This window comes from Magnolia sinica, chromosome 19 (assembly GCF_029962835.1).
Source record: "Magnolia sinica isolate HGM2019 chromosome 19, MsV1, whole genome shotgun sequence".
NCBI lineage: Eukaryota > Viridiplantae > Streptophyta > Magnoliopsida > Magnoliales > Magnoliaceae > Magnolia > Magnolia sinica.
This window is the reverse complement of record NC_080591.1, coordinates 10,410,807-10,426,013: the sequence shown is the minus strand read 5'-3', so window position 1 is coordinate 10,426,013 and position 15,207 is coordinate 10,410,807. Positions and strand designations below refer to the sequence as shown.

Below are 15,207 nucleotides of genomic sequence, written 5' to 3'. Positions count from 1 at the left end.
TGGGAGACATGGGGAAACATTGGGAAAATAGTTGATTTTTCAATATAACTTTAGGGATCGTTAAAAAAGACCTTAACATACACTTTCAAATCATAACATCTCAAGAAAAAACTGCGCATAATATGTTTCCTTTGTATAGGGTCCAAAGCTATGTGATTTCTGATTGAACTAATGCAACTATATTCAAATTGAATGCATAACATTTAGAGAGCATGTGATGATCATTTCATCAAACACTCCTAAATACTTCGAAATTAGTCTCAATCAAGGTGTCCCGTATCGGTATCGGTTGGCGTAACGGTGACCTTCAAAACCGATACGGATACGGGGGCGTAACGGTGATACGGGGGCGTAACGGCCCGTAACGGTGCAAAATTTTTTTTTGGTCAAAAAAATATGAAAAAATATGGATTAAATCCGGAATATTCTAAGCATTCCAAATATGCATTCATTTATAAATTGGAACATGTTTATAGTGGTGTAACGGTCCACTCTTTGGTGAGAAGTTGTATCGGACTATCTGATGAATTTATGGACCAGATAACCTGAATTTGACTACAAAATTCATATATTTAATTTTCTAACTATCTACTGTCAATGATAGATATATTTGAATGAATGTAATATGAAAATATCTTACATTTAGGTGTTTGCAATTATTTTTGAGGGCCAAAATTCATGCGTAAATAGAAAAAAATATAAAAAAAAAATATAAAATGGCACCCCAAATATGTAAAATTCACATTAACATGTTCTACTATGATTAACACATCATATGACATCATTAAAACAGCAAAAGAATCATTAAAAAATGATTTTTCGAATTTTCAAAAAAAGGGCCGAAATAAATGCGTAAATAGAAAAAAATATAAAAAAAATATAACATGGCACCCCAAATCTGTAAAATGCACATTAACATGTTCTACTATGATTAACACATCATATGATGTCATTAAAACAGCAAAAGAATCATTAAAAAATGATTTTTCGAATTTTCAAAAAAAGGGCCAAAATAAATGCGTAAATATAAAAAAATATAAAATGGCACCCCAAATCTGTAAAATGCACATTAACATGTTCTACTATGATTAACACATCATATGATGTCATTAAAACAGCAAAAGAATCATTAAAAATGATTTTTCGAATTTTCAAAAAAAGGGCCAAAATACATGCGTATATAGAAAAAAATATTAAAACAATATAACATGGCACCCCAAATCTGTAAAATGCACATTAACATGTTCTACTATGATTAACACATCATATGATGTCATTAAATCAGCATAAGCATCATTAAAAATGATTTTTCGAATTTTCAAAAAAGGGCCAAAATAAATGCGTAAATAGAAAAAAATATTAAAAAAATATAAAATGGCACCCCAAATCTGTAAAATGCACATTAACATGTTCTACTATGATTAACACATCAAATGGCATGATTAAAACAGCAAAACAACCATTAAATTTTGATTTTTCGAATTTTAAAAAAAGGGGCCAAAATTCATGCGTAAATAGAAAAAAATATTAAAAAATTATTAAATGGCACCCCAAATCTGTAAAATGTACATTAACATGTTCTACTATGATTAACACATCATATGACATGATTAAAACAGCAAAACATATTAAAAAAAGTATAAATACCTATTTTTGACGAATTTCTGAAAAATGGCCCACCGAGCTTTGATTCAAAAAAATCTGTGATATAATGTGTTTTTATCTCAAATACCTAGCTAAGGTTGGTCGAAATTAGTAGTAGAAGGAGTGAAAAACAGTTTGGAAGCAAAAGGTTTCAAAAAAACAGCAAAAAATGAGCTAAAAATGAAAAAAAAAAAAAGTTACCGTTACGGCCGTTACACCCCGTAACGGGCCCGTATCGGCCGATACGGGTACAAAAAATCGTATCGGCCGATACGGCCCCGAAACGGGTAACGGTTCGCACCGTTACCGTTACGTATCGGCCGTATCGGCCGATACGTAACCGATTCGGCACACCCTGGTCTCAATTGACAGCTGGTTGAAGGAAAATTTCAAAAAAAAGTAATATTTTATTATTTTTTAATTAAAAATGGTATTTATTTTCTGAAAAATTTCAAGGACTTAACAAATAAGTAGATCAGCCATCATAGATGCTTGATTGCATGTTTGGAGTGCAACATTACAAGCAATTTAGGAGAAATTGGGTAAATTTCGAGCTTCCCCAAATCGCACCACCTACACTCAAATTTCGAAATTAGAGTGCTTGTGACGACCATTTCATCAAGTACTCCTAAATACTTTTAAATTAGTCTCAATTAACAGCTGATTGAAGGAAAATTTCAAAAAAAAAAAAACAGACGAAGAACATGAAGAACCAATGAATATCAAAATCAAAGCTCTAACTCCATGTTTTTTCATGCAAAACCATTTGACTCCGATTTAACATAATTTCAATAAAAAAGGGATCAAAAAATGAAAATACTTACCGTATTGAACATGTGGGATATATCGGCACTACTTGTGCATTTCATATCGCACATGTGGGATACAAGATATGTCGTGGGATATATCGGCCGATATCATTGACATTTAAATCATTGGTCCCAAGTGTCCTCCCAAAACCGGATCCTCATTTCATCTCCTATCAAGCACCCAACACCTTCACCGACTCCCGTACTAGCAACCCCCTTCCACTCCGCTGAGGCCTGATATAGAGATGAGAGATGAATTTTTAGTTCACCATCCCCCCCTCCACCCCATAACATACATGTGCTTCAAATTAAACCTTCCAAATTGTACGATGCACTGTAGATATGACATAAACTCAAAATCAGATCGATTGGATTATTTAATCGTGGGACCCACGGCAAGCACTTGTTTGTTCGATACATATCATTGCACAATTCTCCTTTAGCGGTCCATTGGATGCCTTACAATTGCCAATTGTTCCCATGGGTAAGTGTAATTTTTGATCCATGTGCCACTTTCTGAGTGTGTGTATTGTGTATGAATCATCACACCCTGCAAGAGCATCAAAGTTTTTGTCCTCTTACGGAGTATCATGCAATGGGAATGTTTTGTATTGAGACAAGGCTCAATGCGATACACAAACAGTTTTTATGACCTTGAGTGCTTACTTTGGAACAAAATCGTACCAGTTAGTGGATCTTAGCTTCCTCCTGGTTCAATTTCCTGATCTGCAGGCACGGTGTTAGGACCAATTCCTCATCTTAGAGGTGCATACCCTTTCACTCTGACTATGAATAGCTGAAGGTCTGGAAACTATTCACCAAGCGTTCTCTTTTGATCTGAGCAGCAGAAGATGCACAAGAAAACCACACCCCTTTGTTGTCAAGATAATATATGGCAAAACTGTATGCAGTAATATTTTATATATTATAAAAAAAAAAGATGCGTAGCATGTATAATTGGATTTAAAGGAATGCATTTCCTTGGTGTATGTTAATTCATTCTTCATGCCTTAACTGTGGGGCCAGATAGGGTCACCTTTGATTCTGTGAAGGTAGCAGTCAATTGTTCGTGTACTAAAAGAAAAAAAAAAGCACTGACAGTTGTTCATGTGTTGTCTTGGGTTGATAATTCATGAGAGTGGAGAGTTGAGAAGGATGATGCTAATAGAATTCAAACAGGGTGGAAGAAATGGAATGTGCCTCTAGAGTTTTATGTGATCGTCGTGTACCACTCCAACTGAAAGAGATATTTTATAGGACGACTATAAGACCAGCCATGCTATGGGGCAGAATATTGGGCAGTTAAGCACAAGGGAATCAAGTAGTTATTTGTCAAATAAAAAGAAAGAATTTTATTAGTGATAGATGAATTGGTTTTGTTAGTCGAATCGCTCAACTCCATTTCAAAGTTGTAGGACATTTTTTGTGTCCGAGTCTTGTTAACATGACCAATTCCAGAGCAATGTTGTGCTTTCTTTTTCATCAACATTTTTAGAGAAATTTAAGGGTTATTGATGCAGGGGCATTTACACATTGGGCTCAAGTGGGGTTGCCTATGGGATGCAGGGGCACACTCGAGGTGGGCGGCCCATGTGAGGCGGGCCCCATCCATGTGAAGCGGGTGGCTCATGTGAAGCGGAACCCATGTGAAGTAGGGCCCACAAGGGGGGTTCGGCTGAGGTCGTCACACATGCGATGTGGGGCCTGGATAAAGGGATTAATTCGCCATGCTCTATCAGCTCGAGCTTTTAGAGCAAGTGATTAATTGTCCTGCATCAAAGTGGTATTAGAGCGGGATGTCTCGTGTTGGAGACTCCTCACCGGGGGTGATTAATACATGTGCATTTTCCCACTGGGCTCGAGTGAGGTTGCCTGTGGGATGCAGGGGCACACTTGGGGTGGGCGGCCCATGTGAGGCGGGCCCCATCCGTGTGAAGCGGGTGGCTCGTGTGAAGTAGAACCCATGTGAACTGGGGCCCACAAGGGGGGTTCGGCTAAGGTCCTAACCCATGCGACATGGGGCTTGGGCTATGAGATAAAGGGATCAATTCACCATGCTCTATCAGTTGGAGCTTTTAGAGCAGGTGGTTAATTGTCTTGCATTAGTTGTGGAATGGAGCCTTTTCACCTAATTTGAGACAGAAGTTCCCTATTTCCCTTGTATAGAATGATTTGTTCAAATCCCTGCAATAGTTGAAATTTGATGCTGATGTTCAATTTATGCCCTTCCTTTTCAGCTGGTAATTTGTACAAGCAAATTCGAGAGAGGCAGCCATGGGCAGATATGAAAAGTGTGAAGGTGACATGCACGTTTAGTACACAAGAAGCAATCAGCATATGCTGACATTAAATTATGCAAAGCTGCTTTTATGTGATTTTCATTCTTCCTCTCTCCTTGCCTGCTGTTTACTTCGGTTTCATAACAGGAAGTAGTAACAAGGAAACTGCATGAATTGCTTGGTGAGAGGACTGCTGCTGATGATCAAAAACCTGTAAAAAAGAAGGAGAAGCCTGTTAAAGTTGAGGTAGGCTACTTTTATAGCCTTGAATTGAGTATCTGCATGCATGCTGCAATAAACGTCAATGTGAATGCTTTCAAAGTCCACTGTCAGCTTTTCTCAGTATGTGCTTATTGTAGGTTCAGGTTAATGCTGTGGATGCTCCTTCGGTTCCACCCTCTGAAGAAGAACTCAATCCCTTCAGTATATTCCCTCAACCAGAGGAGAATATAAAGGTATTTCAGGGATATAATTTTCAATATATTTTTTCTTCTAACTATAGCTTTATCTATTCAATGGCCTCATGAGTTACAGTTTCTTCGCTTCCTTTTTTGCTAGTGTTAATGTGTGGTCATCTTGATCACAAATTTCTTATACTGGTGGCTTGTGTGTGTTTTTTGGCAACTGTTGAGATCTGCATGTGCTTCTTTGTTTGATATAGGTGAATACAACATAATTTAAAATATTTTTGAAGCCTTGAAAGAGGAAAAGGTGTAGGAATGACTTTAGTAGGTTCCAACTTCCAATTCTGACACCGAGTGAGTTTGCTGTGCTGCTGCTTACTTGGGAAGATGGAGATGAGTATGTTATAGTCCATTTCTTTGTGGCAGCTGGGTTTAGGTCAAGATTTTCCAAACCTTGTATTATTATTATTATTTTTTTTATAAAAATCCAAGTTTTCAATGTAGTTCCTATTTGGAAATTGTGAGGAGGTTAATCATGGTCACATTTGCTGTTGCAAGTAAAATTAACAATTTTTTTTTTGGGAACCACTATTTACACTCACTGTGAGTGATAAATACACCCACCCTTCCTACTTTTGGTAATACGGTAGTAGAAAACTGTACCATTCTACCATAAGTGGAAAAGATAAGACATATTTATAAGTCAGGGTAGGTGTTGATATGATGTTCCCTTTATTTCAATAGTACACATATCATATTCATATCCAAGGAACTTTTCGTAATGTTGTGAGTACATAACTGTGTACTGCATAAAACCAAATAATTCACTGTAAAAAAAAAAAAGATAAAAAAAGAAAAGAGAAGAAAAGAAATAGATCTTGAAGATGTAGATAGTTGCTATAAGATGACTTCTAAATATGTTTGGTCATTCCTTGGGTGGAGAGAGTATGATGTACAGAGGTGTAGACACTTGGCTTTAATGTGCCTAATAGCACCTCATATCAACTCATTCACCCTCAATCCATGTCTGTGCATGCTTTGGCTCACCCATAGCCTCAGGTGTATGGTGTGTACCTACCCATGCTCTAAAAGCACAATGATCTTCATGTACTCATCTGCATATCCCTATACTTCGGCATGTATTTGACATTTATTTGAAGCTTATGTTACGGGCCTTTCTCTTTTCCGGTTGAACAACCATAACAGATTTTCTTTCATATTTCTGGATATATATTAGAAAAGGGAAAGTTGTTTACATGCAATTTCTTTTTGGTGAAGCATCTGTGCTATTATTTATGTGTCAGTTATGGGGTGTTCATGTTTGTGGATACACCAAACATATGTGAGATTGGTAACATTTATTTGGACCTGTATAAGGGCACTTTCCATTCATTGAATGGATATTTCTTTTTTCCCATTTCCTACTTTTAATAATGAAAGATGATAATTTTATTGGAAGGGCCAAAGGCCAAAGAATTACATAACAGCTCATGATATAGAAGAAAAATCAGTCGCCTTGGCTGATTGAGATCAAATCCATCCCACAAAAAAAAAAAAAAAAAAAAAAAAAAAACAGCCAGGAGTGACATCCTCCATAACCTCTTTCCCCTCTTACCTACCCTGTCCTCGTACCATGACCTAAGGATATCCTTAATAAACTTAAGCAGCACCTAGGCCACCCTAAACAAACCCAATACTCTTTCCCACACCTCCCTTGAGAATGCGCAATGAATGGATAAATGGTGTACCGATTCCTCATCCCGCTAACAAAGCGAGCGAATGTTAATTATCACCATTCCCCTCTTCCTTAAGTTTTTGACCATTAGCACCTTATTGCAACTCACCAACCGCGCGAATGCCACAAGGGTGGATAGGACCATAGAGCTGTAGTGTGTGAACCAACCCAACTCGCCACAGGCCCAATGGGCATTTGTAAAAGGATCAGACAAAAATTCCCATATTTATCTTTAAGCCACACTAATGAAGACCTCCTCGTCCACCATCCCCTATCTTTGAGGCCATACTTCCTCGCTACCACTTCCTTCCGAAGGCTTACCATCCTTCGAGCCAAACCTCCAGTGCCACTTGCCCAAGAGAACCAAATTCATTTCTTCTAACTTCCTAATGCTTTCTCTTCCTTCGTCAATCTACACACACCATCCCATCTCACGAGGTGAAATTTGTTCTCTGCCTCCCTCCAAAGGAAGTTATGTTTGAGACTCTCCAACTTCTTCATCACACTTTTCAGACACTTAAGTAGTGATGGGAAGTAAAGTGGGAAATTTGAGAGCAATGCTTTGCTTAAGGTGATTCTTCCTCCCAATGAGAGGTGCCTTTGCTTCCATGCGAGAGTTTCTTCTCAATTTTTCTATAATCCTATCCATAAATGCGTTGCGGATTTCCTAGTGCATAGTGGGAGACAAATATGAGAAGGGAGACCAAATGGCCTTTTGGAGATGGAAGAATCATTTACGTAAGGGGAACAATCGCAATGGAAATCCTGATGAAGTTCAAAGTTCCAATGACCAAGTTGTAGCAGAAACAGTGGGGAAGGGAGGCAACGAAGACGGGGATGAAACCTCTGATGAGGTGATTGGAGGCAGTTGGACACAAGTGTCTCGGAGAAGATCGGATTCATCAAAGAAAGGAAGATTCAGAGCCGACGTATCGGAATACCCTACCTTGTTTGTACAAGGATTTCCAGAGGGCTGACTACCAATCAATTTCTTAAGAGTTTTCGGTAGAGCGGGGGTTGTAATGGTCATGGTTTTGCCTAGAATAAGCACAATGATGCTTCTCGGGGATTTACCTTTGTGTGGATAAGTTCAGAGGAGTTAGGTCGTGTGGTGTAAATGCTTCATTGGGGGGGGGGGGGGGGGGGGAAATGGAAAGAGAGAATGTTGTCAAGGAGAGCCAACCACTCCATCCTGCTAAAGACTCGCCTCGAGGCCTTTCTGTTGCTCCAAAAGAGTGCGCTTTCCTTTTGGTAAGGGGAGAATCTCCTACAAGGAAGTGCTGGCTGGCGAAAAGGTTTTCTCTAATGTGGTAAGAGGGGACGACGATAGAGAATGAATGATCAAGAACGCTTCGGGAAGAGGGGTGGTGATGGAGACGGTAGGGGGTGAGAAAGTGTCGCGTCTAAGCCAGGATGTCATTTAACTATTCTTGGGAATCCCTGCAGCTTTCAGTGGTTGTTGTTGTTAAAGAAGGCGCTTTGATATCTCAAGTTAGGAATGGTTAGATGAGTGTTGTAGAAAGTTGTCGGAGATGTACAACATCAAACCCATTTGATACAACGAACTCTGGATCCTACTAAGCCCGGGGGCCAACATCGATTTGGTGTTGATGGCGGGAGCAATTCATAGGGACGGCCCAGTCCTTCAGATTCAGAGGTGGGAGGAGTTTTCTCTCTTCGGGAAGTAAGATGTCTGTCTTTTGATATGGGCGATGCCTTTGGAACTGTGGATCAATGAATTCTTTTTTGTAGTAGCCTCTTGCTTGGGAGAATGTGGAACTGGATCCCAAGACGAAGCTTGGGGAAGGGGTGGGTGTGATCAGAGTTTAGATTAGGCGGAGGAAGGGCGATGCTACTCCGAGCTTCATCTCTACTTTCATTGGTGAAAGAAGAATTATTATGCCTGTCCAAAAGGAGGGGAAGTATGTCACTTTACCTAGGTGGGGTGATCTTTGGAGGTTAAGGGAGTTGGGGTCGATCGTTTATGGTCACTGGGAATCAGTGACTGAGGAAGGAGCACTGGAGTTGTGTTCCCCTGGAGCACCGTTGTTGGGTCTCGACACATGTCATGATTTCAATGGCGGAAGAAAAGTTGGTGGACAGACTAGTATTGGCGAGATGCGTGGCATTGCATTTCATGCGGGAGTACTTGGCGAAGAGAATGCGAACCCAATTGTAAAAATATCAACTAGGTTCGGAGTACGAGCTAGATCCAAACCTGGGTTCTGGAGCCTTCAAGTAGGCTCGGAGTACAAAGATGAATACATTTAGCGATGATTTCCATGCATCTTTGCCTCAGTCCGAACCGGATGTGGAGGCTTTGTTCTTTTCGGATGCCGACATGCCAGTGTTGGACCAATGACCAAACAACGACACATGTACGATCGTTGAAGTCACACATGACTTGAGCTTAGTTGAAGCATGTGAGAAACAAGTGCAAACACTTATCCCCCTTTCACTTTTGTTGAAGTTGGACACATGCGGGGGTCTTTTAAAGACCGGATTTTCTAAGTTGGGGATTCCAGTTGGCTCGAGAGGGATTTCTTTGCATATATTGACGACGGAAGGTGGGTTGAGTCAAGAGGTTTTTCTTGTCGATTCTCAGCTCCCTTTGCTGGCTAACGGAAGCAAAGGTTGATTCGTCTCCATCCTCATTGCCGGAGAGTCAGGCGAGCATAGAAGAAGTCCCACCTAGTTTGGCTTTTTTCATAAGGAGAAGACTGCTCAAATGATGGTAATCTGGCTCTAGTAGGTGAAATGGCTGAGATTGAGATGTTCGAGGAAGCTTTGGATGTAACCCCTTTATGCGTGGAGAAGATGGGCTCTGCTGCTCGGTGCACACGACTCAGGATAAGTGTCGATTGGGAGTATTTCGGCAGAGAACTAGACGTGGGCTAAGGAAATGTTGGAAAGGGTTGGTTGGGATGTCTTACGGGGTTACATATGAGGATATGCAAGTTTTTTTTTTTTCTTTTTTCTTTAGTATTTTTAGGAAGCCAAAGAACTTAAAGCTAAGGCCTAAGAAAACTCCCAGAGGGTGGAGGGGGCTTCTTAGTCTTGAATGCTCCATAAATTACGATTTCGCGGTTAGAGTCTCTGGTGGGAAGAGGGCGAGGTCGGGGAAGGGAGGCGATCAATGATAATTTTATCCTAGAAAGTATGTGGGCTGGGGAACTCGATCAAAAGGGCCCAAATCAAGGTGTGTAGAAAATTGAAGGCTGACCTGATTGTGTTCCAAGAAACTAAGCTTCAGATCTTTCATAGAGGTACACTCGAATCTGTTTGGGGGTTGAAATCCAAAGAATGAGTGACTTTGGATGCTACGGGGAAGTCCGGGGGTATTTTTGTCGCCCGGAACTCTAATAGGCCGAGAAAAATCAATTTCTGGTTGGGTCTTTTTTTTTTTGGTTTCATTGTTGTTTTATGAGGTGGCCTTGGGATTTCGGTGGCTATTTACTACAGTTTCTGGCCCCTGTGCGTATAATTTTCGTGATTAGTTTTGGGAGGAGTTGGGTAGGATTAGACTTCTGTGGGCTGCCCCATGGTGCATCGGATGGGATGTTAATGTGGTTCACTTTTCTCATGAAAAGTCTAGGGAGGCAAGATCTCGAAAAGTATGGCTTCTTTCTTAGATTCGCTTGGCCATTATGAGCCAGTGGACCTGCTGTTGGGGGGAGCTAGGTTCACTTGGTTGAATGGGCAAGAGAAACCTATCATGTTGCGTCTAGACAAGTTTCTAGTCTCTTCAGATTGGTTAGACAGATATCCTCTTGTTTCGTAAAGGGGGCTGCTGAGAATCATATTTGATCATAGTCCTATTGTGTTGAACATTGATGAAGAAGACTGGGGTCCCAAATCATTTAAATTTGAAATGGCTTGGATGGAAGGTGATGGATTTCAGGATCTAGTGGCAGATTGGTGGTTGTCTTTCTCTGTTGAAGTTTTTGCTGGGTTTAGATTAGCTAGAAAGTTGAAAATGTTAAAAGAGAAGCTTAAAATTTGGAAGACGGAGGTTCTGGCCAAAAGAGAGGAGTTCGACAAGATAGCTGACGAGATACACGAGCTAGACCTTAAAGAGGAGGCGTTAGGGCTGATGGAAGAGGATAGAAAGAAGAGGGATCGACTATCCATAAGGTATGCAGGTAAGGCAAGAGAGGAAGAAATCAGATGGTGTCAAAGATTTTAGGCGATTTGGCTGAAGGAGATAAAATACTCGTTTTTCCCACAATTTAGCTAGTGCCAGGGCTTGCGCTAACAGGATTTCCAATTTGGTTGTAGACAGGGAACTCATTTCCATGAAAGATCAAATCAGTGAGGCCATTGTCTCTTTCTAAATTAGATGGGTTACACTTTCATTAGATCTCTTTTGCAGATGTAGATTTCCTGGAGAGGTAGATATAGGAAGAGGAGGTTAAAGTGGCCGTGGGATCTATGGTTAGGGAGAAATCCCCTGGGCTGGATGGTTTTTCAATTGTCAGAAATTTTGGCATATAGTGGGGAAGGATGTTACAGAATTTGTGGTGGAAATTTCGGAGCATGGACGTATGTCATTAGAGCTTGGGGCTACCTTTATAGCCCTAATTTTGAAGAAAGAGGGAGCTGAGGAACTGAAGGACATTAGAGCTGTGAGTCTCATCGGGGGCCCTTATAAGATTCCAACCAAAATTTTGGCCTCCAGATTTAGTGAGTGCATTTCCAATGTTATTTCAAAAAATCAAGGGGCTTTTGTCTTGGAAAGACACATTCTGGATATGGCTTTAATCGCTCATGAATGTATTGATTTTATGTACAGGGAGAGGAAGAGCGGCCTAGTTTGCAAATTAGACATTGAGAAAGCTTACGATCATGTTGATTTGAATTTCTTGGACTACATGCTTGGGAGGATGGGTTGTGGCATCAAGTGGAGGGGATGGATCAAAGCTTGTGTGCACTTGGCCTCTTTCTTCATTTTGGTGAATGGTTTGGTTGCCCAAAGGTTACTTTAAAGGTTCTCGTGGTCTTCGCTAGGGTGATCCTCTATCACCGTATCTCTTTGTGGCTATAGTTGAGGCTCTTAGCATGATGCTCAAAAAGGAGAGGAAAATGGTCTCCTTGCGGGATTTCAGTTTCCGAACCTGCCAAGTAGCATATCTCACCTCCAATATGCATATGACACGCTCCTCTTCTGGGATGCAAATGTGGACTTTGTTCGGAACTTGAGAAAGATTCTTGTTTGTTTTGAGGCAACCTCAGGATTGAAGATAAATGTGGCAAAGTTAGAGGTGCTTGGAGTGCATTTATAGTCAAGAGGATTTGGCTCGGATGGCTTTTGCATTTGGTTGCCAATCTGGTTCCTTCCCGACTAAATATCTAGGGCTGCCGTTATGTTTGGGGAAACCGACAAAGTATCTTTGGGACAAGGTGATTGGAAGCTTTTTATGCGGAAACGAAGATATGTCTTTGGGGGCCTGCCTCACGTTGATTAAATCGGCATTTTCCAATATGCTGTTATACTTTTTGTCTCTATTTAAATGCCCAAAATTAGTGTTGGACAAGGTTGAGAAGAGAGGAGATTTTATTTGGCACGGGGACAGTGAAGGGAGAAAGTTTCATCTCCTCAAAATTGTATGAGAGTCGGAGACCAGTGTTCGAGTCTCCTCACTTGCGTGGGTGGATGATGCTGGGACATTTTTGTGTGATTCTAAGGATGTACCGTATCTCCACGCTGGGGTGGGGTGGCCGACGAGATGGTGTCTGTGAGATGCAGAATGGCCACGGGGTGGGCCCCATTGTGGGACCGTGCAATTTGAGGACCCGTGCAAAGCGGGGGTTGCCCACGAGGAGGTCTCACTTGGGTTTGCTTGGGAGGGCTTGCATATAGGGATACACCGATCCTTCCTCATTAGCTCTAGAGCTTTTGGCGCGCTGGTTGGTTCTCTGCTATCACCATTCCTATTTGAGTTCTTTGTGCCTTTGGGCTTGTATTTTTTCGCTTTGACGCTTCTTAATAAATTATCGTTCTCTCATATACCCAGTCTTGCATTCAAACACCTCCTCTAGCTTTTCGACCACCTCCTCGGAGAGACCAATAGCCAACATTTTGCTTTTTTGGATGTTCACCTTAAGACTTGACATTGCCTCAAAGCACCGTAGAATCTTCCTAAGATTATCCACCTTTGCATCCTCAGTGTCACAGTCTTGCAGAAAAGAACAGTGTCATCAGCAAACTGAAGATGTGAAATACGGATTACCGATTGAATTTTTTTTTTCTACCGTGCACTATGGTGTATGGACTGTGCCCTAAAGATCACAGCAGTTGGAGCTTGCAACTGAACGTAGAACTTATGGTAATTACAATGGATGTCAGTACAAAGGCCAGCATTCGACATTTGACATGCGTAAATCTTTGAATTGGGGGTTAGGATCATGATTGTATGATTTTTGGGGTATGGACTATCCACAGCAGGGCCCAACAGATGAATGGCATAGATCTCATACGTGTGCCATGTGTATAGAGACAAGTGTTTAACACCAGATCCTTTCCCACTGTTTATTAGTCTGTTTCCTGGATTAAACTGATCTTGTGGATTTTTCAGGTACATACTGAAATATTCTTCAGCAATGGGACCATATGGAGACCATACAATACAAAGGAAAAACTAGAAAGGCATTTGAACGCAACAGGGGCTAAAGTTTACACGCGCTTCCCACCAGAACCAAATGGTTATCTACATATTGGTCATGCCAAGGTATTTTGGCTCTTCTTTTAAGAAAACTGTCACTTCATATGCATGGAGATTTGCTCGTGTTGTTATCTGATTAGGACAGTACAGGCTATGTTTATTGACTTTGGCTTGGCAAAGGAGAGAGGTGGATGCTGTTACCTAAGGCAAGAATCCCCCTACCCAGCTTCTACTATGGTTTATGCATGCAGTAGCTCTTGATGAAACTGTTTAAATAGCTCTTTGGTCTACACTTGATTTATCCATCACTGTCTACACTTCTTCAGTGAACCACTTTTACCAAGTACAAACACTTTTTTTTTTTCTTTTGAGGGATAACTGAGATTTTACTAAAGGAAAAAAACTAAAAGAAACAAATGGATGCATTGATGATGGATATCATCGTCCATATACAACAACGAATCTACATTCAATGGCCATCAAAGGGATCCAGCGGGTAGTTTCCAAAAGCCTTCAGGGGCCGTTTGGATTGGGGGGCATTCAGATTCCTGGGAATTACAAATACCTATTTGGAATGTGATTTTTATGTCTGGGGTGGTATTTAATTTTGTATAGCTACTGTTTTCCATGTTCAGAAACAAAGAAGGGAATTTTCATGTTGATGCTGAGTCATGTTCTAGTCTAATATCAAGTGACAAATTCTGACCCTAAATGAGCCACGTGTTCTCTGTCTGGCACAGCATTTAACTTGGTGCTAATGGAGGCTTCTGAACACAATTAGGGCACCGAGTCTCTAAGGACCTTATATTCGTTGCATGTCGTGGAGCCTTTTGGTGAACCTTTGTTGGGGGAATCAATATAGGTGCTAGGGAGATCAGACCATAGTTGCACGAAGCATGAAGCAGTAGCAGATTTGGGTGCAAGAGCAGAAGCATCTGTTTCAAAATCTTAGCAACTAAAACAGCTAGGAGGTAGGAGCGATAGCGCCAGCCCAAACCATGGTTTGAAGTGGGAGAAGGTTTGTACAACTAAGAGGGGGACCACTAACAGTTTTTTGGGAGGTGCAGGTGATTCTTATACCATTCTTCTGCGGGGTCTCTCCTCTCTCTGATTGATTTCTGGCGCAGATATATATGTCAGTGTGAAGACCTGCATTTAGGGAAGTTCAAATCTGGATTAATTTATGTAAGCTTGGGCAATGAGTTTCGTGTCTTCGTCCATTGGGTATGTGGAAAGTGCTGCTTGTTTATGAAGTCTTGCAGAATAGGTGATAGTATGTGAGGGTTAGTCAGCTGGTGTGTAGTGTAGCATTACATAGGTTAGTAAGGTGTCCAAGGCTGAGGGCAGTTACCTGTAAGACTGTAACTTGTGGTTGCTTTTACTGATTTGAAGACTGCATGTTGCTCTGTTGTATTTATTTAGTTATCAAACTCAATATTTAAAATAATGTGAACCAAGATCTATGCTTTCCCAGCCTCATAACGACAGCTTTACTACAGTCTTACTTTATAGTATTTAAAAGTATAAATACTTCAAATTTACATCACATTTTACTAACATTCAGTCGTAGTTGAAAATCATGGAAAACACTTTGCAAGGTCCATCAGCAGTTGGCCTGGACCCATCACATGCATTTAGAAAGTATCAATTATCTGTATAAAATACAAAGATATG

The 15,207-nt window shown here is 40.7% G+C and overlaps 1 protein-coding gene across 3 annotated transcripts in view; it reads left to right on the top strand.

Annotated features, from left to right (window-relative positions):
* The window catches only part of LOC131234513 (glutamine--tRNA ligase), a 45,503-nt gene that overhangs the window by 15,028 nt on the left and 15,268 nt on the right, over positions 1–15,207 (top strand). For 2 of the 3 annotated variants that reach the window (XM_058231452.1, XM_058231454.1), the window contains 5 exons: positions 4,691–4,752; positions 4,880–4,978; positions 5,092–5,187; positions 13,447–13,599; positions 13,684–13,739. In XM_058231452.1, the coding sequence (XP_058087435.1) occupies positions 4,691–4,752; positions 4,880–4,978; positions 5,092–5,187; positions 13,447–13,599; positions 13,684–13,739 (466 nt within the window). The remainder of the gene's footprint in view (positions 1–4,690; positions 4,753–4,879; positions 4,979–5,091; positions 5,188–13,446; positions 13,600–13,683; positions 13,740–15,207) is intronic. The other variant, XM_058231453.1, reaches the window with a different exon arrangement.